At 40.1% G+C, this 26,007-nt stretch overlaps 1 protein-coding gene across 3 annotated transcripts in view; it reads left to right on the top strand.

The window, feature by feature from the left end:
- ZMYM4 (zinc finger, MYM-type 4) overlaps positions 1 to 21,042 on the top strand; it is a 167,446-nt gene extending 146,404 nt beyond the window's left edge. For all 3 annotated transcript variants that reach the window (XM_011955349.1, XM_011955350.1, XM_011955351.1), the window contains 7 exons: positions 4,066 to 4,237; positions 4,393 to 4,488; positions 7,321 to 7,472; positions 12,586 to 12,697; positions 14,243 to 14,491; positions 17,538 to 17,667; positions 18,558 to 21,042. In XM_011955349.1, the coding sequence (XP_011810739.1) occupies positions 4,066 to 4,237; positions 4,393 to 4,488; positions 7,321 to 7,472; positions 12,586 to 12,697; positions 14,243 to 14,491; positions 17,538 to 17,667; positions 18,558 to 18,765 (1,119 nt within the window). In that variant the 3' untranslated portion in view covers positions 18,766 to 21,042. The remainder of the gene's footprint in view (positions 1 to 4,065; positions 4,238 to 4,392; positions 4,489 to 7,320; positions 7,473 to 12,585; positions 12,698 to 14,242; positions 14,492 to 17,537; positions 17,668 to 18,557) is intronic.
- The last annotated feature ends 4,965 nt before the right edge of the window (positions 21,043 to 26,007 follow it).

The raw sequence follows: 26,007 nt of genomic DNA, 5'->3' as shown, positions 1-26,007 counted from the left end.
GATCTCCTGACCTCGTGATCCGCCCGTCTCGGCCTCCCAAAGTGCTGGGATTACAGGCTTGAGCCACCGCGCCCGGCCCCTTTTTTATTTTCTTAATGATGAGTAGCAGATTTTGATTTTGAGGAAGTCCTTTTTATCAATTTGTTATTTTATGGATCGTGCTTTTTAATACCTCATCTAAAAATGTTTGCCTAACTCATAGTAACTAACACATTCTCTTACATTTTCTTCTAGAAGTTTTATAGTTTTAACTTTTATGTTTGTGATCTATTTTGAGGTAATTTTTATGTATGAGTTGTGGCAAGGGTCAAGGTTCATTTTTTGCATATGGACATCCAGTTGTTCCAGCACTGCCCTTGAAAAAGACTATTCATTCCCCATTGAATTACATTGGTAACTCTGTTAAAAGTCAATCATATATGTATGTGTCAGTCTGTTTCTGAAACTCTCTATTCTGTTCTATTGACTTATATGTCTATTTTTATAACAGTACCAACTGTCCTGACTACTGTGATTTTACAGCGAGTCTGGAACTTAAGAGTGTAAATGCTCCAGCTTTGTTCTTCTTAAAATTGTCATTTGCATGTCCATATACATTTTAGAATCAACTTGTCAATTTCTTAAAAAAAAAAAAATACCTGCTAGAATTTCAGTTGGGGCTGTCCTGAATCCAGAGAGAGAGAATTGACATCTTAGTAATTTTGATTCTTCTAATCTGGAAACATGGTATAGTCCTCCATTACAAGTCTCCTTATATTCTGTTAAGTTTCTCTCATAAGTATTTAAGATATTTTGATGCTGTTGTAAATAGTATTATTTTTAAATTTCATTTTTCACTGAGCACAGTGATCACACCTGTAATCCTAGTACTTTGGGAGGCTAAGGCAGGAGTATTGCTTGAGCTTAGGAGTTTGAGACCAGCCTGGGCAATATAGTGAGACCCCATCTCTACTAAAAATTTTAAAAATTAGCTGGGCATGGTGACACATGCTGGTGGTCCCACCTACTTGGAGGGCTAAGCTGGGAGAATTGCTTGAGCCTAGGGGGTCGAGGCTGCAGTAAGCCCTGATCGTGCCACTGCACTATAGTCTGGGCGACAGAGCGAGACCCTGTCTCAAAAAAAAGAAAAACGATTTCATTTTTCGTGTTCCTTACTAGTATGTAGAAATATAGATAATTTTTTCTTCTACGATATTTATCTTAGAAATAAAAAAAGAAATATAGGTAATTTTCATGTATTTACTTTGTGTCCTGTAACTTTGCTCAACTAAAATCGTTAGGATTTTCTACTTAGGCAATCATTTTATCTGTGAATAAAGACAGTTTTACTTTTTCCTTTGTAATCTGAATGCGTTTTCTTTCCTTCTTTTTCTTGTTTTATTGAACTAGCTAGTATCTTCAGTACAATGTTGAATATTAGTAGTGAGAGCAGACCTTTTTGCCTTATTCCTAACCTTACGGTGAAAAAAGTCTTGCAACAGTAAGTATGATGTTACCTATAGGTTTCTCATAGGTGATTTCTATCAGGTTGAGGAAGTTCCCTTCTCCTCCTAATTTGCTGGAAGTTTTTAGAATCATGATTGGGTATTGAACTTCCTCAGATGGATTTCTTGCATCTTTTGAGGTGATTATCTGGTTTTCCTTTTTTTAAGTCTGTTACAATGGTGAAATACATTGATTTTTCTTGAATGATTAACCTTCCATTCCTGGGATAAACCCTACTTTTTTCTGTATTTATTATTTTTCTGTGTTGCTGGATTTGGTTTACTAATATTCTGTGAAGGTTTTTTGTTGTTGTTGTTTTGTTTTGAGATGGAGTCTTGCGCTGTCACCCAGGATGGAGTGGTGCAGTGGCACGATCTTAGCTCACTGCAACCTCTGCCTCTCAGGTTCAAACAGTTCTCCTGCCTCAGCCTCCCAAGTAGCAGGCCCACCACCACGCCTGGATAATTTTTGTATTTTTAGTAGAGACGGGGTGTCACCATGTTGGCCAGCTGGTCTTGAACTCCTGGTCTCAAGTGATCCATGCACCTCGCCCTCCCAAAGTGCTAGGGTTACAGGCGTGAGCCGCTGTGGCTGGTTCTATGAAGGTTTTAAGTGTCCCTGTTCAAGACAGATATTTATCTGTACTTTATGACTGGTTTTGGTATCAGGGTAATGATGACATTATAAAATTAGTTAACATTTCTTTTTCTTCTATTTTCTGAAGTACGATTTGTATAATTTCTTTAACTCTGATAGAATTTCACTTTGATGGAATTTAATCCATCTGGGAATGGAGTTTTTGTGGGAAGGTTATAAGCTATAAATGCTGTTTCTATGTTTAAGTTATCTGTTTCTTCTAGAGTAAGCTTAATTAATCTTTCAAGAAGTTTGTCCATTTCATCTAAGTTGTTTAATTTGTTGGCATGAGGGTCACAAGTGATCCACCTGCCTCAGCCTCCCAAAGTGTTGGGATTACAGGCGTGAGCCACTGCACTCCTTGGGTTTTAATTTGGATTTCCTTTTCTGGTTTTTTGTTTGTTTTTAGATAGGGTCTCCACTCAGTTACCTAGGCTGGAGTGCAGTGGCATAATCATGCTTCACTGCAGCCTCAATCTCCTGGGCTCAGGTGATCCTTCCACCGCAGACTCCCAGGTATCTGGGACTACAGATGTGTGCCACCATGTCTGGCTAATTTTTAAATTTTTTGTAGAGACAGGGTCTTGCCATGTTGCCCAGGCTAGTCTTGAACTCCTGGGCTCAGTCTGCCCACTTAGGCCTCCCAGAGTGCTGGCGTTACAGGTATGGGCCATCGCACTTGGCCTTCCTTTTCTAGTTTCTTAATATAGAAGCTTAGGTTATGGATTATAGACTTTTAAAAAAATTTCTTATTGAAACATTTTAATACTACAAATGTCCCTTTAAGTACTGTTTTAGTTCCATCACAGAAATTTTGGTAAATTTTATTTTCATTTTTCTTTAAGTTCAAAATGTTTCGTGATTGCATGTGTCCTTTCTTCTTTGACCCATAGAGCTGTTTAATTTATGATTTTGGAGGATTTTTTTGGACATCAGTACATCATTGGTTTCTATTTTAATTTCATTATAGTTAGATAATTTGTTGAGGCTTGTTTTATAGCACAGAATATGATCTGTTTACATGTTTCATTAAATAGACCTGAATGGTAATAATAGTGATTCATGCCTCATTAGGTGAGTCTATATCTGGAACATAGTAAATACCCAAATGTTAGTGACTATTTTTTTTTTGAGACGGAGTCTTGCTCTGTGGCCCAGGCTGGAGTGCAGTGGCCGGATCTCAGCTCACTGCAATCTCCGCCTCCCGGGTTTATGCCATTCTCCTGCCTCAGCCTCCCGAGTAGCTGGGACTACAGGCGCCCGCCACCTCGCCCGGCTAATTTTTTGTATTTTTTAGTAGAGACGGGGTTTCACCGTGTTAGCCAGGATGGTCTTGATCTCCCGACCTCATGATCCGCCCATCTCGGCCTCCCAAAGTCACCGCGCCCGGCCGTTAGTGACTATTACAGTGTGCTCATCTACATTTAAACTTTTTCTTTCTTCTTCCTCATATGGATTGGATTAAATAATCTCTAAAGCCCTTTTTTGCTCTAAGAACTCCGATTCTTTTTTTTTTTTTCCTTTCTTTTTGTTTTGAGACGGAGTCTCACTCTGTTGCCCAGGCTGGAGTGCAGTGACGTGATCTCGGCTCACTGCAACCTCCACCTCCCAGGTTCATGCCATTCTCTTGCCTCAGCCTCCTGAGTACCTGGGACTACAGGCGCCCGCAACCACGCCTGGCTGATTTTTTGTATTTTTAGTAGAGACAGGGTTTCATCGTGTTAGCCAGGATGGTCTGGATCTCCTGACCTCGTGATCCGCCCACCTCGGCCTCCCCAAGAGCTGGGATTACAGGCATGAGCCATTGTGCCCAGCCAGAATCTTTAGGATATAAAACTAAATTCTATATTCTACAAATGTGTACCCTTCCCAGCTTTGAGATCCCTGACTCTTAAAAATCCAAAACTTAATTTTATGTTCTGTAAATTTTTGGAATTCTTACAGGGACGGAAGAAGTCTATAGTGGCTGTGGAGCCCAGGAGTCTTATTCAAGGAGCCTTTCAAGGCTGTTCAGTGTCCGGGATGACACTGAAGTACATGTATGGGGTAAATGCTTGGAAGAACTGGGTTCAGTGGAAAAATGCCAAGGAAGAGCAGGGGGATCTAAAATGTGGAGGTAAGTGCACAGCGTGAATTGTGTCTTGATTTAGGTAGGGGAAATAGACAGATAAGCTACTGAAAAGGGATACATTTTAGGTCAGAAGCCCTATAAAACTGGTTTGGGCTTTACTTAATTTTTTCCACATTTGTTTTTGTTTCTGTCCTTGTCAGGGGTTGAACAGGCCTCATCTAGCCCACGTTCTGACCCCTTAGGAAGTACTCAAGACCATGCACTCTCTCAAGAATCCTCAGAACCAGGCTGTAGAGGTAAAATGTGTTTCTCTCCATTTGGTATGAATTATTTATATGATTATTGCCAATTTAAATTTGTAAGTTGAATATTTAAAATTATTTAAAATTTGGAGTTTTAGAGAAATTAATCTTAACCCATTTTAAGGAGGTTGTTATAAGGGTAAGGTTACGTCTTCTGATCTTGAGTTATTATGCAAATATAAGGCATTTTGTTTCATTTTTGACACTGTGCAAGTGCCTCAAAATACATCTTCTTGAGCCCTGCGTCTGTATAGCAATCCATGTGGAGCCCAGTATTGTTTTTTTGTTGTTTTTTTTTTTAAAAGAAAAATACCTGGAAAAGTCTTGCTTCTAACGTAGGAATTTTTCCTTACAGTGAGATCTATATAACTGACAATGTTTGTATGTTTCACTTCAGCTGCCAGGAAATTTGGGATTACATGAACATTTCAAATAAATCAATAGTATATAATTTTAAGGCCCACATTAGTTTTCATTTTTCACTACTTTTGACACCCTATTCTAAATTTTTGTTTCACTTTATCTTTTGCTTTTAATTTGTGTTTTATGTAAGATACTTGTACAATCTTTATGGAATGAGATGGGGCGGAATGGATGAATATATCCATGTAACTTGATTTTATTTCACTTTCCAACTGTACCTTCTTTCTGTCTTAAACCTAGGTGATTATATGCACTCTTGGCTTCACTCTAGTCTACCCTGTTGGTTTTGGGGCACATGTAACTGTCCTTATTGGAGCACTTAGTTGCTGCTGTGGGCAGTGACTAACTTGTTGAGTTCCTTTAGATCAAGTATAATTTGTCTCTCCAAGGCTATGTAAATACACTCCTGTTGTGAAGATTTACTAGGCCATTAACCACCTAGTAGTATGTTTTAAGTTAAAAGAGCAACCTGCTGGATGCAGTGGCTCATACTTGTAATCCCGGCACTGTAGGAGGCTGAAGCAGGAGGATCTCTTAAGCCCAAAAGTTCTGAGGCTGCAGGGAGCTATGATTGCACCATTGCACTCCAGCCTGAGCGTCAGAGCAAGACCCTGTCTCTAAAAAACATAAAAATAAAACAAAAAAAGCCAGGGAAGGGTGATAGTACAAATGGAGAGGCAATACTGCTTTAGACTACTAAGCCTAAATGCAGTTGTTACAGGGGATGGCAACCCATTTCTATCACTCTTTCGCTGAGAAAATACTTACTGAATATCTCTTACATAGCAGGTATGAAGCTAGGAACTAGGGTGAAAAAGTCAAACATGGTCTGTGCGCTCATGAAATACCACTCGCTTTAACTAAAACCAACTCACAGCAGCCATGTGTATGTAATCTTATCTAAATGCAGAAGAGCAATGACTACAAAGGGTGTTTTAGTCTTGGCCCCACAATGTGGATCAACATCTTGTAGTAGGACCTCTACAGATCAAATTGGATAACTCACCTGCTCAAAATCTATTCAGCTCATTGTCTGCAGAGTCTTAATATGAGAAATGAGGCTGATCATGATCTGCCCTCACCTGCCTGTCTTGCCTTGTCTATACACCTACGTCCCCTAAACCTTTTCAGCCTGTGACCTAGCAAAGGGAATACTGTATTCCAGCATTTCCAAAGGCAAGAGGGTGTTATTCATTATTTGAGGTGTTCTATATTCAATAAATATGAGCTGAAGAAAGTTAAACAGCTGGTCGGGCGCAGTGGCTCACACCTGTAATCCCAGCACTTTGGGAGGCCGAGGCGGGTGGATCACCAGAGGTCAGGAGTTTGAGACCAGCCTGACCAACATGGAGAAACCCCGTCTCTACTAAAAATACAAAATTAGCTGGGCGTGGTGGCACATGCCTGACTCCCAGCTACTCGGGAGGCTGAGGTAGGAGAATCGCTTGAACCCAGCAGGTGGAGTTGCAGTGAGCCGAGATTGTGCCATTGCACTCCAGCCTGGGCAGTAAAAGCGAAACTCCATCTCAAAAAAAAAAAGAGAAAGTTGAATAGCTTTCTTTTTTGCAGATATACTCAGAGCCTTTAATGTGCCATTAAGCACTGTGAATTCTTCAGAGACAAATATAGTGTCTTGTGTTTTCTGAATATCAAATCTTAGAAACCCAGTGTTCTCCAACTCTCACATAAGACTAGTGTTTTGTGGACTATACTTTGGGAAGCCCTTTTGTGTATCCTCAGATTGGAATTCTTTACCTATCTACCTGTTTAACTCTTCCTCACCTTTTAAGGTCTAGCTCCAGTGTCACATTTCCCAGAATCTAACCTGATTCTTCCCTGTTGGATAGCCCTCATTTGCTTTCATAGAATGCCATTTAAAGAAAGCCTCTGTCATAGCACGTATTGCGCTGCATGCACTGGTCTTTTTTTTTTTTTTTTTGAGACGGAGTCTCGCTCTCGCCCAGGCTGGAGTGCAGTGGCCGGACCTCAGCTCACTGCAAGCTCCGCCTCCTGGGTTTATGCCAGTCTCCTGCCTCAGCCTCCCGAGTGGCTGGGACTACAGGCGCCTGCCACCTCGCCCGGCTAGTTTTTTGTATTTTTTTAGTAGAGACGGGTTTTCACCATGTTAGCCAGGATGGTCTCGATCTCCTGACCTCGTGATCCGCCCGTCTCGGCCTCCCAAAGTGCTGGGATTACAGGCTTGAGCCACCGCTCCTGGCCACTGGTCTTTATTTCCCTAACTGAAGTAGACTTGAGATCAGAATCTGTCTTTAATCCATATGCCCACTAGTCTGCACCATAGTGCCTGGGGCACAGTAGCGTTCAATGTTTATTCAGTTAATCAAATAATGCTACTATGTTTGTTAAAAGTTAATGTTTCAGATGTTTTCTACCTTTCCACAGTCCGCTCTATCAAGCTGAAGGAAGATATTCTGTCCTGCACTTTTGCTGAGTTGAGTTTGGGTTTATGCCAGTTTATCCAAGAGGTGCGGAGACCAAATGGTGAAAAATATGATCCAGACAGTATCTTATACTTGTGCCTTGGAATTCAACAGGTATCAAGTTAAACATATGGATTCTTCAACCTAGCAAATCCATTGACCTGAATATGTCCCCACAGAAATTACATGCACATGTACACACCCAGATATGTACTGGTATTTTCATTGGAACATTGTTTTTAACCACAACAAATTGGAAACCGCTGAAGTGTTAATCAAGCTTTGACGATCAGTCGACTATAATATGTCCATACTGTGGAATACTGTAAAATAGTTAAAAAGGAATGGCTTGCTTCTGTATTTATTGACCTAGGAAATTCTTAGAGGCATATATTTTAAAAAGTAACTTTCAGGGCCAGGTGTGGTGGCTCACGCCTGTATTCCTAGCACTTTGGGAGGCTGAGATGGGAGTATCACTTGAGGCCAGTGATTGAAGACCAGCCTGGGCAACACAGGGAGACACTGTCTCTACAAAAACTAAAAAATTAGCCAGGTATGGTGGTGTATGCCTCCACTCCCAGCTACTCAGGAGGAGGAGGCAGGAGGATCACCTGAGCCCCGAGTTTTAAGGCTGCAGTAAGCCATTGGAACTCCAGCCTAGGTGGCAGAGTGAGAACCTGTCTGAGGAAAAACAAAAAAAAAGTAACTTGCAGAATTACATGTATAGTGTGATTATTATGGGAAAATATGCATAACATAAAATTTACCATTTTAAAGTTTACAGTTCGGTAGGACTAATAAGTACATTCTTAATGTGCAGTCATCACCACTGTCTATTCTATAACTTTATGACTCCAAAGGGAAACCTCAAACCCATTTAGTAGTCACTCCCCATTACTCTCTCCACCCATCCCTGGCAACTATAAATCTGCTTTCTATCTCTCTGGACTTGCCTATTCTGGATATTTCGTATCAGTGGATTCATACACTATGTGGCCTTTTGTGTCTGGTTTCTTTCCCTTAGCATTGTTTTCAAGGTTTATCCATGTTTTAGCATGAATCAATATAGCACTCCTTTTTATGGCTGAATAATATTCTGTCATATGGATATACCACATGTTGTTTATCCATTCATCCACTGATGGACATTTGAGGTTCCACCTTTTGGTGATTGTGAATACGCTGCTGTGAACATTCACGTACAGGTTTTTGTTTGAACACCTGTTTTCAATTCTTTTGCCATATATGCTTAGGAGTGGAATTGCTGAGTCTTTTAACTATGACTGAGTTGTTGAGGAACCACTTTGTTTTCCAAAGTGGCAGCACCATTTTAAATTTCCAACAGCAGTGTGTGAAGATTCCAGTATCTCCACATTCTTGCTATAACATTTGTTAATTTCTGGGGTTTTTTTGTTTGTTTGTTTGTTTTTTTTAAGCAACCATCCTGGTGGTTATGAAATGATATCTCATTGTGTTTTTAATTTGCATTTTCCTAATGACATTGGGAATCTTTTCATGTACTTTTTGACCATGTGTATATCTTCTTTGGAGAAATGTCTATTTAAATCCTGTCTTAGTCTGTTTGTATCGCATAGGGGAGTACCTGAGGCTGGGTAATTTATAAAAAAAATTCTTGGCCGGGCACGGTGGCTCACGCCTGTAATCCCAGCACTTTGGGAGGACAAGGCGGACGGATCACGAGGTCAAAAGTTCTAGACCAGCCTGGCCAACATGGTGAAACCCTGTCTCTACTTAGAATACAAAAATTAGCTGGGCATGATGGCACGCGCCTATAGTCCCAGCTACTTGGAAGGCTAAGGCAAGAGAATCACTTGAACCTGGGAGGCGGAGGTTGCAGTTAGCCGAGGTCAGCCTGGGTTACAGAGCAAGACTGTCTCAAAAAAAAAAAAGAAAAAGAAAAGAAAAAAGAAATTCTCATGCAGAATCATGGCTTATGGCTTGGCATCATATCATGGCAGAAGGTGAAGGGGGAGCAGGCGTCTCATAGCAAGAGAGTGAGGACGAAGTGGCGGACTCTTTCTAACAATCAGATCTCAGAGTAACTAATAAAGGGAGAACTTCATTACTGGGAGGATGGCAGCAAGCCAGTCATGAGAGATCAGGGCCCCACTTCTAACATTAAGGATCAAATCTCCACATGAGGTTTGGAAGGGACACGTATCTCAACTATATCAAGTCCTTTGCCTAATTTTTAATTGAATTGTTTGTCTTTTTGTCACCGTATTGTAGAAACTATATATATTCTAGGTACTGAACTTTTATCAGATATATGATTTGCAAATATTTTCTCCCATTTTCTGGATTTTCTTTTCACTCTCTTGATATAGTGTACTTTGAATCACAACTTTTTTTATTTTTAATGAAGTTCAATTTTTTTTGTTCTTCCTTTTCCTTTCTCTTTTCTTTTTATTGTCTGTGCTTTTGGTGTTATATCTAGGAATCCATTGCCACATTCAAGGATATGAAGATTTAACCCTCTTTTCTTCAGAGAGTTTTATGATGTTAGCTCTTATATTTAGGTCATTGATTTATTTTGAGTTAATATTTGTATCTGGTATGAGCTAGGGTCTGCCTTCATTCTTTTGTATGTGGTTATTCAGTTCTCTCAGCTCCATTTGTTGAAGAGACTGTTCTTTACCCATTGTATAGGCTTGATACCCTTGTAGAAAATCTTTTGACCAAATACAGATGGGTTTAATTTGGACTCTCAGTTCGAATCCATTTTTCTGTAGATGGCTATTTTTAGGGCAGTACACAATTTTGAAACTTATACTATAGCTTTGTAGTAAGTTTTGAAATCAGGAAGTGAGGTTCCTCAAAATTGTTTTGGCTCTTCAAGGTCCTTTGAAATTCTATGTGAATTTCAGGATGGGTTTTTCCATTTTTGCAAAAAAAAGGCCGTTGGATTTTGATATGATTGCAGTGAATCTATAAATTGATTTAGAGAATATTGCCATTTTAACATTATTAAATCTTCTGTTCTGTGAGTACAGGATGTCTTTCTATTTATTTATTTTTATTTTTTATTTTTTGGAGACAGAGTTTCACTCTTGTTGCCCAGGCTGGAGTGCAATGGAGCGATCTCGGCTCACCACAACCTCTGCCTCCCAGATTCAAGCAATTCTCCTGCCTCAGCCTCCCAAGTAGCTGGGATTACAGGCATGCACCACCATGCCTGGCAATTTTTGTATTTTTAGTAGAGACGGGGTTTCTCCATGTTGAAGCTGGTCTCAAACTCCTGACCTCAGGTGATCCGCCCGCCTCAGCCTCCCAAAGTGCTGGGATTACAGGCGTGAGCCACTGTGCCTAGCCTGTCTTTCCATTTATTTAGTTTTTAATTTTTGCTTTCAGCAGTTTTTTGTGGTTTTAAGTGTGTAAGTCTTACATCATTTTGGTTACATTTCTTCTCAAGTATTTTATTCTTTTTGATGCTTTGGTAAACATGGAACTTTCTTAATTTCCTGTTTGGATTGTTCATTGCTAGCTTGAAATACAACTGATTTTTTGTGTGTTGCTTATATGCTGCAACTTTGCTGGATTCACTTATTAGCTCTAATAATTCATTTTTCTGTGCATTCTCTAGGATTTTCTATATATAGGATTCTGTCATCTGCAACTAGAGATAATTTTACTTCTTTCTTTCCTATTTGAATGCGTTGTATTTATTTTTCTTGCCTGCTACTCTGCTAGGACTCACAGTACAGTGTTGAAGAAGAATGGCAAGGAGAGGCATTTTTGCCTTGTTCCTGGTTGAGGAGGAAGAGAGTTTTGTTAAAAACTTGTGTGTTGTGTTATATGTATTTATATACAAAACTCACCTCTGTATAAAGGAATTTCTTAAGGATTGGAAATATTTTTGCATATGAATAGTAGTTGACTTTGTGGGATGAGTTTGAATAGTCTACTTTTATTTTGAACTTTTTCAATAACGAAGATATATTTTTAAGCTTGAAAATGACTACATTAAAAGAAGAAAGAGAAGAATACTATTCAACAACAAACTGTAATCTGCCAATAAGATCATAAATTGCTTTTGAGGAGGCCTCATAAAAATGCCTATTGAAGTGGTAATTTTTATTAGCCAGAATAAATTTAAACGGAAATAATTTTCTCCAAATCATACATAGAAATGCAAGAAACCAAGATAGCCACGGAAATAAAAATTAAAAATACTAAATCTTAAAAACACCAAAATACTTTTATCATGTAATTACATGCTGCCTTGGATTCTATTACCACTCATGGTGTATCCCTGTCTCAGCTGATTTTATCTGACCTGCACTGTCAGTACTTTTTAAAAGAGACAGGGTCTTACTCTGTTGCCCAGGCTGAAGTGCAGTGATATGATCATAGCTCACTGCAGTCTCAGACTCCCAGGTTCAAACAACCCTCCTGCCTCGGACTCCCAAGCAGTTAGGACTACAGGCATGCACCACCACCCCTGGCTGTTTGTTTTTAAATTTTTTATAGAGATGGGTCTCACTATGTTGCCCAGGCTAGTCTTGCACTATTGACCTCAAGTGATCCTCTCACCTTGGCCTCCCAAAGCACTGGGATTACCATTCCTGGCTCAATACATTTTTAAACTATAGCTATTCTTTTTGTTCTAGCCCATGATATGGTTGTTGATGGTTATAATTAACATAGTTTAATGTCCTGTAATTAGACTTGAACTTTTTTGAGGGCTAGGTTGTGGGGCAGAAAGTTGAGAGCTGTAGTTAGAAGGCTCCAAATAAATAGTTTTTAAATTTGGGTTTCCTCAGGTCAACTGGCATTAACTAACTGTGTTATTGCAAGAAATGATCTTGTATCTAGGGTAAAAAACAAAAGAGCACATGTACAGATACACATCATGAATCAGGAAAAACATGATTTGGAACATGTGCATTGGAACCAATTTTTAGTATGTCAGTTTTAGGAACTAAGTAAAGGGTTCTTTATAATACTTCTGTACCATCCATGTTCTAAAAGGAAATAAAAAACTTTACCTTGCAAGATCAGTGCTGAAGATAATGTGTTAACACGAGAAGGAGCTTTAGCTTGAATTCTAGTGTTTTAACAACTATCTCTAAAGTACTGAGAGGTTGTACATGGTTTATAATATTGTAAGGGCAAAAATTAAGGGTAAACTGTATTTCTTAGAATAATTTTTAAGAACTCATGTTTTCTTTTTATCAACATGTGTATGTTCTTTTTTTTCTTGTAGTACCTGTTTGAAAATGGTAGAATAGATAACATTTTTACTGAGCCCTATTCCAGATTTATGATTGAACTTACCAAACTCTTGAAAATATGGGAACCTACAATACTTCCTAATGGTAGGGTGATTTTTTTTTATTGTTTTCATGATATGCTTTCTTAAATTGCTTAAGTTTTATGGTTATCTTTAAAAACAATTGTTCATTTTTATTTCTGTCCAGATTTATAGTATATTTGGACTTCTGAGGAGAAGGTCTTTGGTTTATTGTTGATTGTTTTAGGAAAACTGTACATTTCATATAGCACATGTATAGATACTAATTGCAAAAAATATAAAATAGTTTGAAGTTACATTTGCCTTTTTAGAAGCCATTTTTGATCTGGTAGCATTGGTGTAGCTTTCACATATCATATCTGCTAACAGTGGACCTTTTTTAGTAGTTTGTGTGTATACTGAACTGTGGTTAGAGTATACTGCACTGTTGTTAGAGTATACTGAACTGTTGTTAGAGTATACTGAACTGTGTTAGAGTATACTGAACTGTTGTTAGAGTATACTGAACTGTGTTAGAGTATACTGAACTGTGTTAGAGTATACTGAACTGTTGTTAGAGTATACTGAACTGTTGTTAAGAGAGTTACGTCCTCCTTGAATTATCATTGACCAGATACTGTCAGACAAGTCCATAATTCACTCCAAGTCTCAGGCTGAGGTGAGTGAAGAGGTTCGATGTTATGTTTAGTAATATGTGCAGCTTTCTGTCGGGCTGCAGAGCCCCTTTCACAGTAAGCTTAATGATCTCCAACAGGAGTTTGCAAACTGTGGTCCATGGGCCAAATCTGGCCTGCTCCCTGTTTTGCAGTCTATGAGCTAAAAATTGGTTTTACATTTTTAAATAGTTGGGAAACTTTATTTAGAATTCCTATTTCATCATGTGAAAATTATATTAAATTCATGGCTGGGTGTGGTGGCTCACACCTGTAGTCCTAGGTGTGACTTTGGAAGGCTGAGGCAGGAGGATCACTTGAGCCCAGGGGTTCAAGATCAGCCTGGGCAACATGGTGAAACTCTGTCTCTACAAAAAATACAAAAAAATTACCTGGGCATGGTGGTGGTGCCTTTAATCCCAGCTACTCAGGAGGCTGAGGTAGGAGAAGCACCTGAGCCCAGGAGTTTGATGCTACAGTGAGCCCTGATCATGCCTCTGCACTCCAGCCTGAGTGACAGCGTGAGACCCTGTCTCAAAAAAAAAAAAGAAAAGAAAAAATTATATGACTATAAATAAATTTTACTGGCATATAGCTCTGCCTGTTGATGTGTTCTCTACAGCTTCTTATTTTCTACAGCAACAGCATTGTTCAGAGCCTATATGGCCTGCACATCCCAAAATATCTACCTTCTGGCCCTTTATAAAGACAGCTTAACCCTAATCTGAAATATCAGCAGATTAAAACGGTTTCAGGAGACTCTCACGGTGTCTACTTGAGTGCAATCATCTGCCTTTTCCTTTGTGGCGCCTTTTCTGGTTTTCTGCATAAGGAAGAGGGGAAAGAGGAATAATCAGTCTTTCTCTTTGTATCTCCATGTCCTAGAATTTGAGAGATTACATAGTCTTTTTTAGCAGGAGCTCAGTAGTGTTTCTTGTACCCCTTCTTCTGTCTAGGTTACATGTTCTCTCGCATTGAAGAAGAGCATTTGTGGGAGTGCAAACAGCTGGGCGCTTACTCGCCAATCGTCCTTTTAAACACCCTCCTTTTCTTCAATACCAAATACTTCCAACTAAAGAATGTTACTGAGCACTTGAAGCTTTCCTTTGCCCATGTGATGAGACGGACCAGGACTCTGAAGTACAGTACCAAGATGACATATCTGAGGTTCTTCCCACCTTTACAGAAGCAGGAGTCAGAACCAGGTATGGGATGCTGTTTGTCAGATTTCTCTTTACAGTCTTAGTAGTAATACTAAAATAGAGTTACTGCAGAAGGGTAATTATAAATGCTAGATGTGGAAAAGTGTAGCTTTATTTTAATATTTGAATATTTTTCTCTATTGTCAGAGAGTGGTCAAAGGCTGGCCTCAAAGTGAGAAGAATCACGTGCTTCAATATACTTTCAGTGGCTTTTAAATTAGAAATTTTGATTTAATTGGGTAGAGCTCAAATAGCCTGCATTTTAAAACTTCTCAGGGAATTAAAAAATACAAGCAGGGTTGAGAATCACTGATTTTTTTTTTTTTTTTTTTTGAGGCGGAGTCTCGCTCTGTCACCCGGACTGGAGTGCAGTGGCCGGATCTCAGCTCACTGCAAGCTCCGCCTCCCGGGTTTACGCCATTCTCCTGCCTCAGCCTCCGGAGTAGCTGGGACTACAGGCGCCCGCCACCTCGCCCGGCTAGTTTTTGTATTTTTAGTAGAGACGGGGTTTCACCGTGTTAGCCAGGATGGTCTTGATCTCCTGACCTCGTGATCCGCCCGTCTCGGCCTCCCAAAGTGCTGGGATTACAGGCTTGAGCCACCGCGCCCGGCCGAGAATCACTGATTTACTAGCACCAGATGAGTCAATTACTAGTTAAACCTGCAGAACTTTTAGTCCATTGTTTCTAAATCTTTTTTTGACCAGAGCCTCTCTTTTTAGTTAACATTGTGAAAATCTGAAGGAACTTAAAAGCTGACCTACAATATACCACTTTTGTACACAATAGAATAATAGCAGTGACAACAATTTTATTAGAAAGTTTATTGTCTTGCATTTCAAAAATAGCCCATTAAATAACAGTTTGTTTTTAATGTTTAAAAAATTAATCTTGGTATTATAGGATTAGAAATTAAATTTATTATTTTTGAACAGAATCATAAGTCCTGAACTTCCCAAAATCAATTTCTAAGAGAGAAATACATTTTTTGAGTGTGAGAATTTAAATCACTAAAACTAAAATCTGTATTTGTGATGTTCAACTTTGTATAAACTTTTTTCTGAATTGTTCATTTACTAAGATTATCTTTTTCACCTAATGTCTGTGTCCTGTTTCCTTAGTTTTATATATATGTTTTTTATATATAGTTTTACATATATGTAACCCACTTTGTGTTCTTGATTTTTTTTTTTTTTTTTTTTTTTTGAGATGGAGTCTCACTCTGTCACCCAGGCTGGAGTTCTGTGGTGTGATCTCAGCTCACTACAGCCTTCGCCTCCCAGGTTCAAGCGATTCTCCTGCCTCAGCCTCCCGAGTAGCTGGGATTACAGGTGTGTGCTACCACGCCTGGCTAATTTTTGTATTTTTAGTAGAGACGGGGTTTCACCGTGTTGGGCAAGCTGGTCTTGAACTCCTGACCTCAGGTGATCTACCCGCCTCGGCCTCCCAAAGTGCTGGGATTACAGGCGTGAGCCACTGCGCCCAGCCTCAGTTGATATTATTTCCCTGTTTGGGAAACAGGATAATGTTTCCCTGTTTGCTGATTAGGTGCTTGACATGATTAGTAATGAAATTCAGCTTGTTTTCTAAGTGAGTAACTAGCAAAGTCTTTCTAGTTAGGTAGCTTCTAAATGGAAAACAGGTGAATTTTGTTGAAGTACTAATGCAGGAAGCTGGGGAAAGTCCTATACCAGTTGTTAAGAGCACATACAGGCTGAGTGCAGTGGCTCATGCTTGTAATCCCAATATTTTGGGGGGCTCATGCGGGAGGATTGCTTGACCCCAGGAGTTCGAGGCTGTAGTGAGCTGTGATGGAGCCACTGCACTCTAGCCTGGGCAACAGAGTGAGACCCTGTCTCCCCCCAAAAAAAGAAAACCTTTTTTCCTTGGGTCTATCTAGTGTTCTCTTGAGGAGTGAATGTAAAAAGTGGGAAAGAAATAGCCCACTCTCCATATCTTCACCCTGACTTCCTTATATAATGCTTGGTCTCTGCAAAATACTGTTGGGGAAAAATGGTTTGTTCTTTTCTTACCAAATAGTAACTCTACTGATAATTTCTCTTCCCAAAAAAGATGCCATTTCTCACAGTATTCGAACAAATAAATTTGAGTAGATGCCCAGTACTAGTGCCTCACAGTAGAAATATTCTCATAGAGATGACAGCTTCTGCTAGGTTCAGTGGCTTGTACCTGCAGTCCCAGCTACTCCAAAGGCTGAGGCGGGAGGATCACTTGAACCCAGGAGTTCAAGGCTGTGGAGATTCAAGGCTGCTGTGATCATACCATCATACTCCAGGCTGGGTAACAGAGTGAGACCCCGTCTCTTAAAAGAGATATGGTGGCCGGGTGCGGTGGCTTATGCCTGTAATCCCAGCAGTTTGGGAGGCCGAGGTGGGTGGATCACCTGGGGTCAGGAGTTCGAGACCAGACTGGCCAACATGGCAGAACCCCGTCTCTACTAAAAATACAAAAAAAAAAGCCGGGCGTGGTGGCAGGCACCTGTAATCCCAGCTACTTGGGAGGCTGAGGCAGGAGAATCACTTGAACCTGGGAGGTGGAGGTTGCAGTGAGCGGAGATCACGCCATTGCGCTCCAGACTGGGCAAGAACAGCAAAGCTCCATCTCAAAGAAAAAAAAAAGAGATGGCAACTTCTGTCTTGATCTCTACTGTAGGAGAAGAACATGTGGAACCCTTCTTTCTGCTTTATCTTGCTATGTCTTAGGAACCCTGTGCCTGATAAAGTTTATTAATAAAGTCAGGCTCAGAATACAGACATTCTCCAGTGCCATACTTTTTGTCATGGTGCCCCCACTTTGGTGAGCAGGGGAACATAAAATTCATAGGATAGGGACTTTGTTTAATGCCATAGAACCCAACACTTAAAATAATGTCTGGCACCTTCATAGGCACTCAGTATTTGTTGAATGACTGTGAGTGAAAGGGAGGAAATGACGAAGTTCTGGCTGCGAAGCAAAGGTCATTGGCGTCTTGAAACTCAAAGAACAGACTTTTCTAATATAATCCTTTGATTATTATTTCCTGTCTCAAGATAAACTGACTGCTGGCAAGAGGAAACGAAATGAAGATGATGAGGTTCCAGTTGGGGTGGAGATGGCAGAGAATACTGACAATCCACTAAGATGCCCAGTCCGACTTTATGAGTTTTATCTGTCAAAATGGTAATCTTTCTCTGAACTAAATACAGTGCACTGAGAAGGCAGTTAACATAGTTTGGATTTCAGATGCTTGAACATCAGAAAAGTAGCTGACCCGTGACTTTAGACAAGGGTTTACCATGAATTTTTCCCCCATTGTCCTATCTATATGGATTTTGAACCACAAAACAAATTACCTTGTCTTCATAATTATTTTAGGAAAATGTCTTCAAAAGCAAGAATCGCTGCTATTGTTTGATCTTTACAACTGTTGTACAACCTTTATGTGATATCTTATCTGTAGTTATTTCGTTATTTGTATAGAAAATAAATTTTGTTTTGCTAAAGCTATAATAGAAAAACAATTTTTAAGGAATTGAAATTTTCTAAGTAGTCCTTTTCTTAGAGAAACTTTATGATTTTAGAGTTGTAACACTTTTTTTTCTGAAAGAACTGGAATAGCTGCATTTGCCCTTTGATAATGTATATTCAGTGCCCTTGGGGTTCATTCCAGGATATTGGGCACTTCCAATATGAGGTTCTTAGCCTGTCACATGTGAGTTGACTTTTTTGTTGTTCTTAATAATGTTTGAAGTACTAAAGTTTGTGATTTACACTTTGTCTTATATTAACTTTATATTCACTTCCAATCCAATGGGATTTCAGTTTATTCCTGGGAGGAAATATTCCTGTAAACTCTTTATCTCTGTGGGTACATTGCTTTCCCCATTGTGAGTCACAGTGGAGAAAAGTTGAGAGCCATATTAGGTTGATGCAAAAATAATTGCAATTTTTGCCCTTTTAATTACTTTTAATGGCAAAAACCTCAGTTTACTTAAGAATGGTACATATTTCCTATACTCTCTGATTTCTAATTTTCTTTTTTCTCTTTTTTTTTTTGTTCCTGTGGATAGTTCTGAAAGTGTGAAGCAGAGGAATGATGTGTTTTACCTTCAACCTGAGCGCTCCTGTGTCCCGAATAGCCCCATGTGGTACTCCACATTCCCGATAGACCCTGGAACCCTGGACACCATGTTAACACGTATTCTCATGGTGAGGGAGGTACATGAAGAACTTGCCAAAGCCAAATCTGAAGACTCTGATGTTGAATTATCAGATTAAGACGGAAGTGAGGTTCTTATTTTCATACATATTGGTATGCACCAAACTGTGAATGCATCCAGCTGTTGGAAAACGATGTATAAGTCCAAGTCCTCTTGACTTGATATAAGATCATGGAAAACAGATGACTTGTGAACCCCACAGTGTGGATGTGCAAATGAAAATTGAAGGAAAGAATATGAACTGAGAAATGTTCTTTGGCAGTGATATAGTTCTTAGACATCTTCAGAATGACTAATTTCTCCGAGTGGTGCATAATCTTATTTTGTTTGGGAGTAACAAATTGTGGAATATTTTTAAGGAAAACTGTTGTATAAAACTCTACCATAGTAACCTTAGACCTTAGAGAGGTAGCTTTGGAGTGAAACTTTGGCTGCAGTAGGCTACTTGGGCAAGCCCTCCGTAAAAGTCAGAGGAGAGATCAGTACAGAGCTAAGAGTGACATCAAATGAGGACTGTGGGACCCAGATTTGAGGACCCAATAAAAATACTCAACTTTTTAAAAAAGATAGTGAAGTGGTCTTGATTGATTTTGATTTTCACTGCCAAGCCAATCATGTGAAGGACAGAAGCTTTTGCCGTGGGCCCCTCACATCAGGAAAAATGACCTTCACTGCTGTTAACAGTAATGTGTCCCTTTCATTTTCTGGGTCAAGCCTTCTCAGCGGTGGGTCTCGATGTGGGTAAACTAAGGTAAAGGGGATGATATTCCACAAACTAATTATGCACACAGAAAATCTGTGGAGCCTATCAGACCCCAAGTGTCTTGAAATGTTTGTAAAAACCCACTAAAATGCCCACTTCTCTGGGTGTGGGCCCTTCTTGCTGCTGTCTCACAGCCTGAGCTGTGGTACACAGAAATGGGGGTTCTCCTTTTATTTTCACTTTTTTCCCAATGGCAGCTTTTCTCCCATTGTTTTACCCTCCTACTTCCCAAACAATTCCTCTTATTTTGTCTTTTGCACCAGTTTCTGGAGGCCCTTGTCATTTCAAAAAGGATAGTCTCTTTTCTTACTCTGGCAAACCTGTGAGTGATTCCACAAAGATACAGTATTATTTAGCTATCTGAATTATGGTAGAAAAGGTCCTAGTTAGGTTCCTATACAAAGCATTTGGAAGATGACCTTGTTGCCCTATGAAACTTGAAAATAGGGATTCTGGGGTGAGGATACAAAGACATTGTCTTGCATATCCATAAGCAGGTCTTAGAGCATTATTCCAAACTCGAGCTGTTTCAGTAGTTCTATGAGGATTGCAAGTCACAGGTGTGTGTGGCATATCAGTCCATCTCCCTCATCTCCATTCTCAGTTTCTTCCCCACAGAATTTTGAATCAAAGCTTTTATGACGTTTGCCAGTTGCAGAACTTCTTTAGCTAAGGTTAATTTGATGCTATGATAAAACTGAGAGATGTCAAAAAGCCTCTTAGAAATTTTAATCTTGAAAGACTTTTCAGGATATCTCATTTTTTAGGTGGGGGTGACAGGTGTATTTCTTTTTTAACAAATAAAAGGCATTTAAGTAAAACTAAAATGAAAAAAGTAGGCCTTTTGACATTGTGTACTTGATGGTTCTGTCCCTCTGCCTGTAACAAATCTCATTTTTGTTACCAAGAACTGTATGAAAGAAGTAAACCTGCCCCTATTCTGTATGATTAATTCCATCTGTGTTTGTCATTTCTGACTGGAAAACTTCTTACTCCATACCTTGTTTGATATGGAGGACAAATAATTGGATTGTCTTATAAGTCTGCCAATAAACTATCCAGAAATAGCAAGTGTATTAGTCCCCACTATACGAATTTTATGGTTTGTATAAACACTAACATTTTCCCCTTCTGTAGTTGTATGAAGAAACAAATATTGTTAGCATAGTAGATAAATTGTTATGAAATACCAGAAAGAAAAAAAATCTGTATCTTTTACTGAGAACACCCAATACCCAGATAAATGACTGTATCAGGATTTCATTTGCATGTTAGTCCACAGAGTTGCCCAGAACCCTAAATTTTTTCGTAAGAGAAAATATTGATTAATTATTGGTCATTCCTCATAAGTGTAGCTGTTGATGTGTACGTCTGATTATTGCTTTTTTAATTTTATGAAAATTGTGTAAAATTACATTTTTTTTTTTCCAGGGGAGAAAAAAACATCAAACAAAAAGAGAAACATCTAAATCATCCTTTCTGTTCTTTTTTGGTTTTTACCACTTTTAGGTTTTCCCCTTGCAGAAACCACAGAAATATTCCCTTAGAATAAAATAGTATATTTGTATTTGATGGGTGAGTTCTTTTTCTTTATGTCTTGAAAGAATTTGAAATCCCTTTTTCTGATTGACCTTATTGGTATGACTCAGCAGTTAGTAAAATTACAAAGAAAGAGAGCAGTTTCCAAGAAAGAAATTGTTTTTTTTTTACGTAGTCCAGTAAACATATTCTTTCATTGCAAATTCTTTTATTTCCTTTTTTCCTTCAAAAGACTTGTCCTCATATTTAGCTAATTTACTGACTATATTCAAAGTCCCAACAGGTAGAAATATCAGAGATGATTTATACATATCATTTCGGGCAACCTTTTTTGAGATTTACAAAGCTTGCATCAGTTCACTTGAATGAAATTGTAAGACTAGAATAAAGAATATGTTCATTCTTAAGTATAAATACATGTTTAACACAGGAATGTAAGACTAAATAGCATTTTCCTTCGACTTCAGAGTTGTCTTGATATTATGCAGTTGTACTTTCAAATTCCGTGTCGACTTTCTACCTACCTGCCTTGTGACAATCCTAAATTTATAAAACAGGTTTTCCCAAAAAGTCTAACGTAAAATGAATTTCTATCAATGAATTCAGACTTTAGTTTTCCAAACATGTCTCCTAGGGTACTGAGTTGAAATTTTAGGAAAGAAGCAATAATACCCTGAACTCCTCTAGACTAGCACTTGTCTGTTATTATACTGTGCTATCATCATTGAAGAAAATAGTGACTGAGAGGTATTGTTACATAGTGGAATGATCATAGGCTTTGGAGCCTAGTGTTTCTACTTACTGGTTGTAGAACTTTAGGTAAATTACTTAACCTCAGGTTGGGCGCGGTGGCTCACGCCTGTAATCCCAGCACTTTGGGAGGCCCAGGTGGGCAGATCACGAGGTCAGGAGATTGAGACCATCCTGGCTAACACGGTGAAACCCCGTCCCTACTAAAAACACAAAAATTAGCCGGGCATGGTGACGGGCGCCTGTAGTCCCAGCTGCTCGGGAGGCTGAGGCAGGAGAATGGCATGAACCCAGAAGGCAGAGCTTGCAGTGAGCCGAGATCGCACCACTGCACTCCAGCCTGGGCAACAGAGCAAGACTCCATCTCGAAAAAAAAAAAAAAAATTAACCTCTCTGTGCTTCAGTTTTCTCATCTATAAAGTGGGCATAACTCCCTTACTAAGTCGTGACTGGCACATGGTAGGCTTTCAAATGTCAGATATTTTTTATTATAATATATGCAAATTTCCTGGCCTGTACTAACGCTTTAAATAAATGTTAATTCCCACACTATAGTTTGAATTTTTACTAAGTTCAGCACTTTGGCTTCTGCAAAACAGAATGCTCTATATAACCAATTCTATATATTTGAATCAAAATTACAAATTCTTCACTTGTGCTTATATGTATATCAGTAGTAATCAACGTCACAAAAATCCAGTGATGTTTTCACTATATTGAAAAATGGGGCCAGGCACAGTGACTCACACCTGTGATCCTGGCACTTTGGGAGGCCGAGGTGGACACTTGAGGTCAGAAGCTCGAGACCAGCCTGGCCAACATGGTGAAACCCCATCTCTACTAACAATACAAAAATTAGCCGGGCGTGGTGACAGGCGCCTGTAATCCCAGTGGCTCTGGAGGCTGATGCAGGAAAATCACTTGCACATGGGAGGCAGAGGTTGCAGTGAGCCGAGATCAGGCCACTGTACTGTCCAGCCTGGGTGACAGAGTGAAAAAAAAGAAAAAATAAAAGAAATGGACATGTATATCAGTATATATAGGAACAGCATGTGATAGAGTTTGTTAGTTTTTTCTTTATATTTCTTTTTTTATTTGTTTTGAGACAGTCTCACTGTTGCCCAGGCTGGAGTGCAGTGGTGCGATCTCGGCTCACTACAACCTCCAGCTCCTGGGTTCTAGTGATTCTCCTGCCTCAGCCTCCTGAGTACCTGGGATTACAGGTGTACACCACCACACCGGCTAATTTTTGTATTTTTAGTAGAGACGGGGTTTTGTCATGTTGGCCAGGCTGCTCTCGAACTCCTGACCTCAAGTGATCCGCCCACCTCAGCCTCCCAAAGTGTTAGGATTACAGGTGTGAGTCACCACACCTGGCCAATATTTCATTTTTTCTTTGAGATGGAGTCTCGCTCTGTTGCCCAGGCTGGAGTGCAGTGGCTCGATCTTGGCTCACTGCAACCTCCGCCTCCCGGGTTCAAGTGATTCTCCTGCCTCAGCCTCCCGAGTAGCTGGGACTACAGGTGCACACCACCACGCCCGGCTGATTTTTGTATTTGACGGGGTTTCACTATGTTGGGCAGGCTGGTCTCGAACTCCTGACCTCAGGTGATCTGCCTGCCTTGGCCTCCCAAAGTGCTGGGATTACAGGCATGAGCCACCGCACCTGGCCTATTTATATTTCTTTACTTTGCATATGAATGCCAGGTCATAAATTTATGCTTAAAATGGATGAAAAACCCTAAATCTATGAAACTTCTTCTACTTGGTAGGTTATATATGTCATCAGTTTAGGAACAAGACAATGGTACAACAGCAATCTCCCCACGCTTCACTTCATCGACAGAACCGCTCCTTCCCCACAAGTTTTAGCTAGGCAGTGGAACCCTTGGTAAAAAAGTGTAGTTTCCAGGCTAACTTGTAGTTAGGAGTGACCATGGGACGAAGTTTGGACCAATGGCATGGAAACAGATGTGCGTTTACATCTCCCAGGCTACATTCCTAAAAGGAACATGCATGCTGCTCTCTTGTTTTCCCTGTTTCCTCTGATCTGGAACATGAACGTGGTCATGGCAAACTAGTTTTGTCTATGTGGGAAAGGACAGCATAGCAGAAGCACGTTATGCTGGATATTAACCTCTCTCCTGGCCTGCCTGCTAGCTCAGACCTTCACATCAGAGAGGAAATTTCTTCTTATTTAAGCCTTTTTTTTTCTCTTTATTAAAGTAGCCAAACCAGCATCCTAACGAACACACCGATAATGCCACTGTCACGTTACCAGTAAATGGAACTGGAACTTCTCATCACAACAAAAAAGATGATCAATATTGGAAGGTGAGAAAACACATTTATTGTTGTGTTTTTTTGTTTTTGTTTGATTTTGTTTTGAGATGGAGTTTCACTCTTGTTTCCCAGGCTGGAGTGCAGTGGCGCAATCTCCGCTCACTGCAACCTCCGTGTCTCAGGTTCAAGCGATTCTCCTGCCTCAGCATTTCAAGTAGCTGGGATTACAGGCATGCGCCACCACGCCCAGCTAATTTTGTATGTTTAGTAGAGACGGATTTCACCATGTCATCCAGGCTGGTCTCAAACTCCTGACCTCAGGTGATCCTCCTGCCTCGGCCTCCCAAAGTGCTGGGATTACAGGTGTGAGCCACCGCACCTTGCCGAGAAAACACCTTTAAGTCATTTTCAGATGTTCAAGTACATATATAAGAATGAAGAGAATTAAACTTTTTTTTTTTTTTTTTTGAGACATAGTCTTGCTCTTCTCACCCATGCTGGAGTTCTATGGCACCATCTCAGTTCACTGCAACCTCCACCTCCCAGGTTCAAGCGATTCTTCTGCCTCAGTCTCCCAATAGCTGGGATTACAGGCGCCTGCCACCATGCCTGGCTAATTTTTGTACTGTTAGTAGAGACGGGGTTTCATCGTGTTTGCCAGGCTGGTCTCAAACTCCTGACCTCAGGTAATCCGCCCGCCTCAGTCTCCCAAAGTGCTGGGATTACAGCTGTGAGCCACCGTGTCCCGCCAACAAACTCTTAAAACAAGTAAGTTTGGCCGGCCGCAGTGGCTCACTCCTGTAATCCCAGCACTTTGGGAGGCCAAGGCAGGTGGATCATGAGGTCAGGAGTTCGAGACCAGCCTGACCAACATGGTGAAACTCCATCTTAGCTAAAAATACAAAAATTAGCCAGGCGTGGTGGCAGGCGTCTGTAGTCCCAGCTACTTGGGAGGCTGAGGCAGGAGAATGAATCACTTCAGCCTGGGAGGCGGAGGTTGCAGTGAGCTGAGATCAAGCCACTGCACTTCAGCCTGGGCAACAGAGTGAGACTCCATCTCAAAAAAGAAAAAAAAAAAAAAGTGAGTTCGTCTAAGCTTGTTAGATGCAGAATAAGTTTATAAGAATTTTAAGCAATTTTCTACAAGAGTAATAACCAATTAGGGAATATAATGAAAAAGATAGGACACTATTCACGGTAGCAATAAAAACTGTATTTAGTAGGCCAGGCACAGTGGCTCACACCTGTAATCCCAGCACTTTGGGAGGTCAAGGAGGGCGGATCACCAGGAGTCCAGGAGTTTGAGATCAGCTTGGGAAACACGGCGAAACCCCCTCTCTACAAAAGATACACAATAATTTAGCTGGGTGTGGTGGTGTGCACCTGTAGTCCCAGCTACCCTGGAGGCTGAGGCAGGAGGATTGCCTGAGCCCTGGAGGCGGAGGGTGGAGGTGGTGAGGAGAGATCTCACCAATACACTCCAGCCTGGACAATAAAGCAAGACCGTGTCTTAAAAAAAAGAAAAGAAAAGTCGTTATTAAATAATACAGAAGACCTTTGTTTATTTTAGTCGATGGTGTTGGGAAACTGGCTTTTCACATGAAAGAAACAGAATCCCTCACTAGCATTATGTCCAAAGGTGGACTCTGGATATTGACCTAAGATCTAACTGTGGAAGGCAAAATTACAAAATTAATAGAAAACGTAGGAGAACGTTGCGATCTAGGCACGAGGATAAATAAGTTTCTTAAATAAAATCCCCAAAGCACAGACCATACAAGGAAAACAAAAAAGATTGATGTTATTATATCAGAATGTTCAGTGAAGGATAGGGAGGACATAAATGACAGAGTGAAGATCCTTGGAATGTTTAAAACCACCAAAGGATTTATATCTATAAAGTATACAAAAAATGGGCCGGGTGCAGTAGCTCACACCTGTAATCCCAGCACTTTGGGAGGCTGA

This window comes from Colobus angolensis, unplaced genomic scaffold (assembly GCF_000951035.1).
Source record: "Colobus angolensis palliatus isolate OR3802 unplaced genomic scaffold, Cang.pa_1.0 Scaffold4, whole genome shotgun sequence".
In the NCBI taxonomy this organism is placed as follows: domain Eukaryota; kingdom Metazoa; phylum Chordata; class Mammalia; order Primates; family Cercopithecidae; genus Colobus; species Colobus angolensis.
This window is presented reverse-complemented; position numbering and strand designations above follow the sequence as displayed.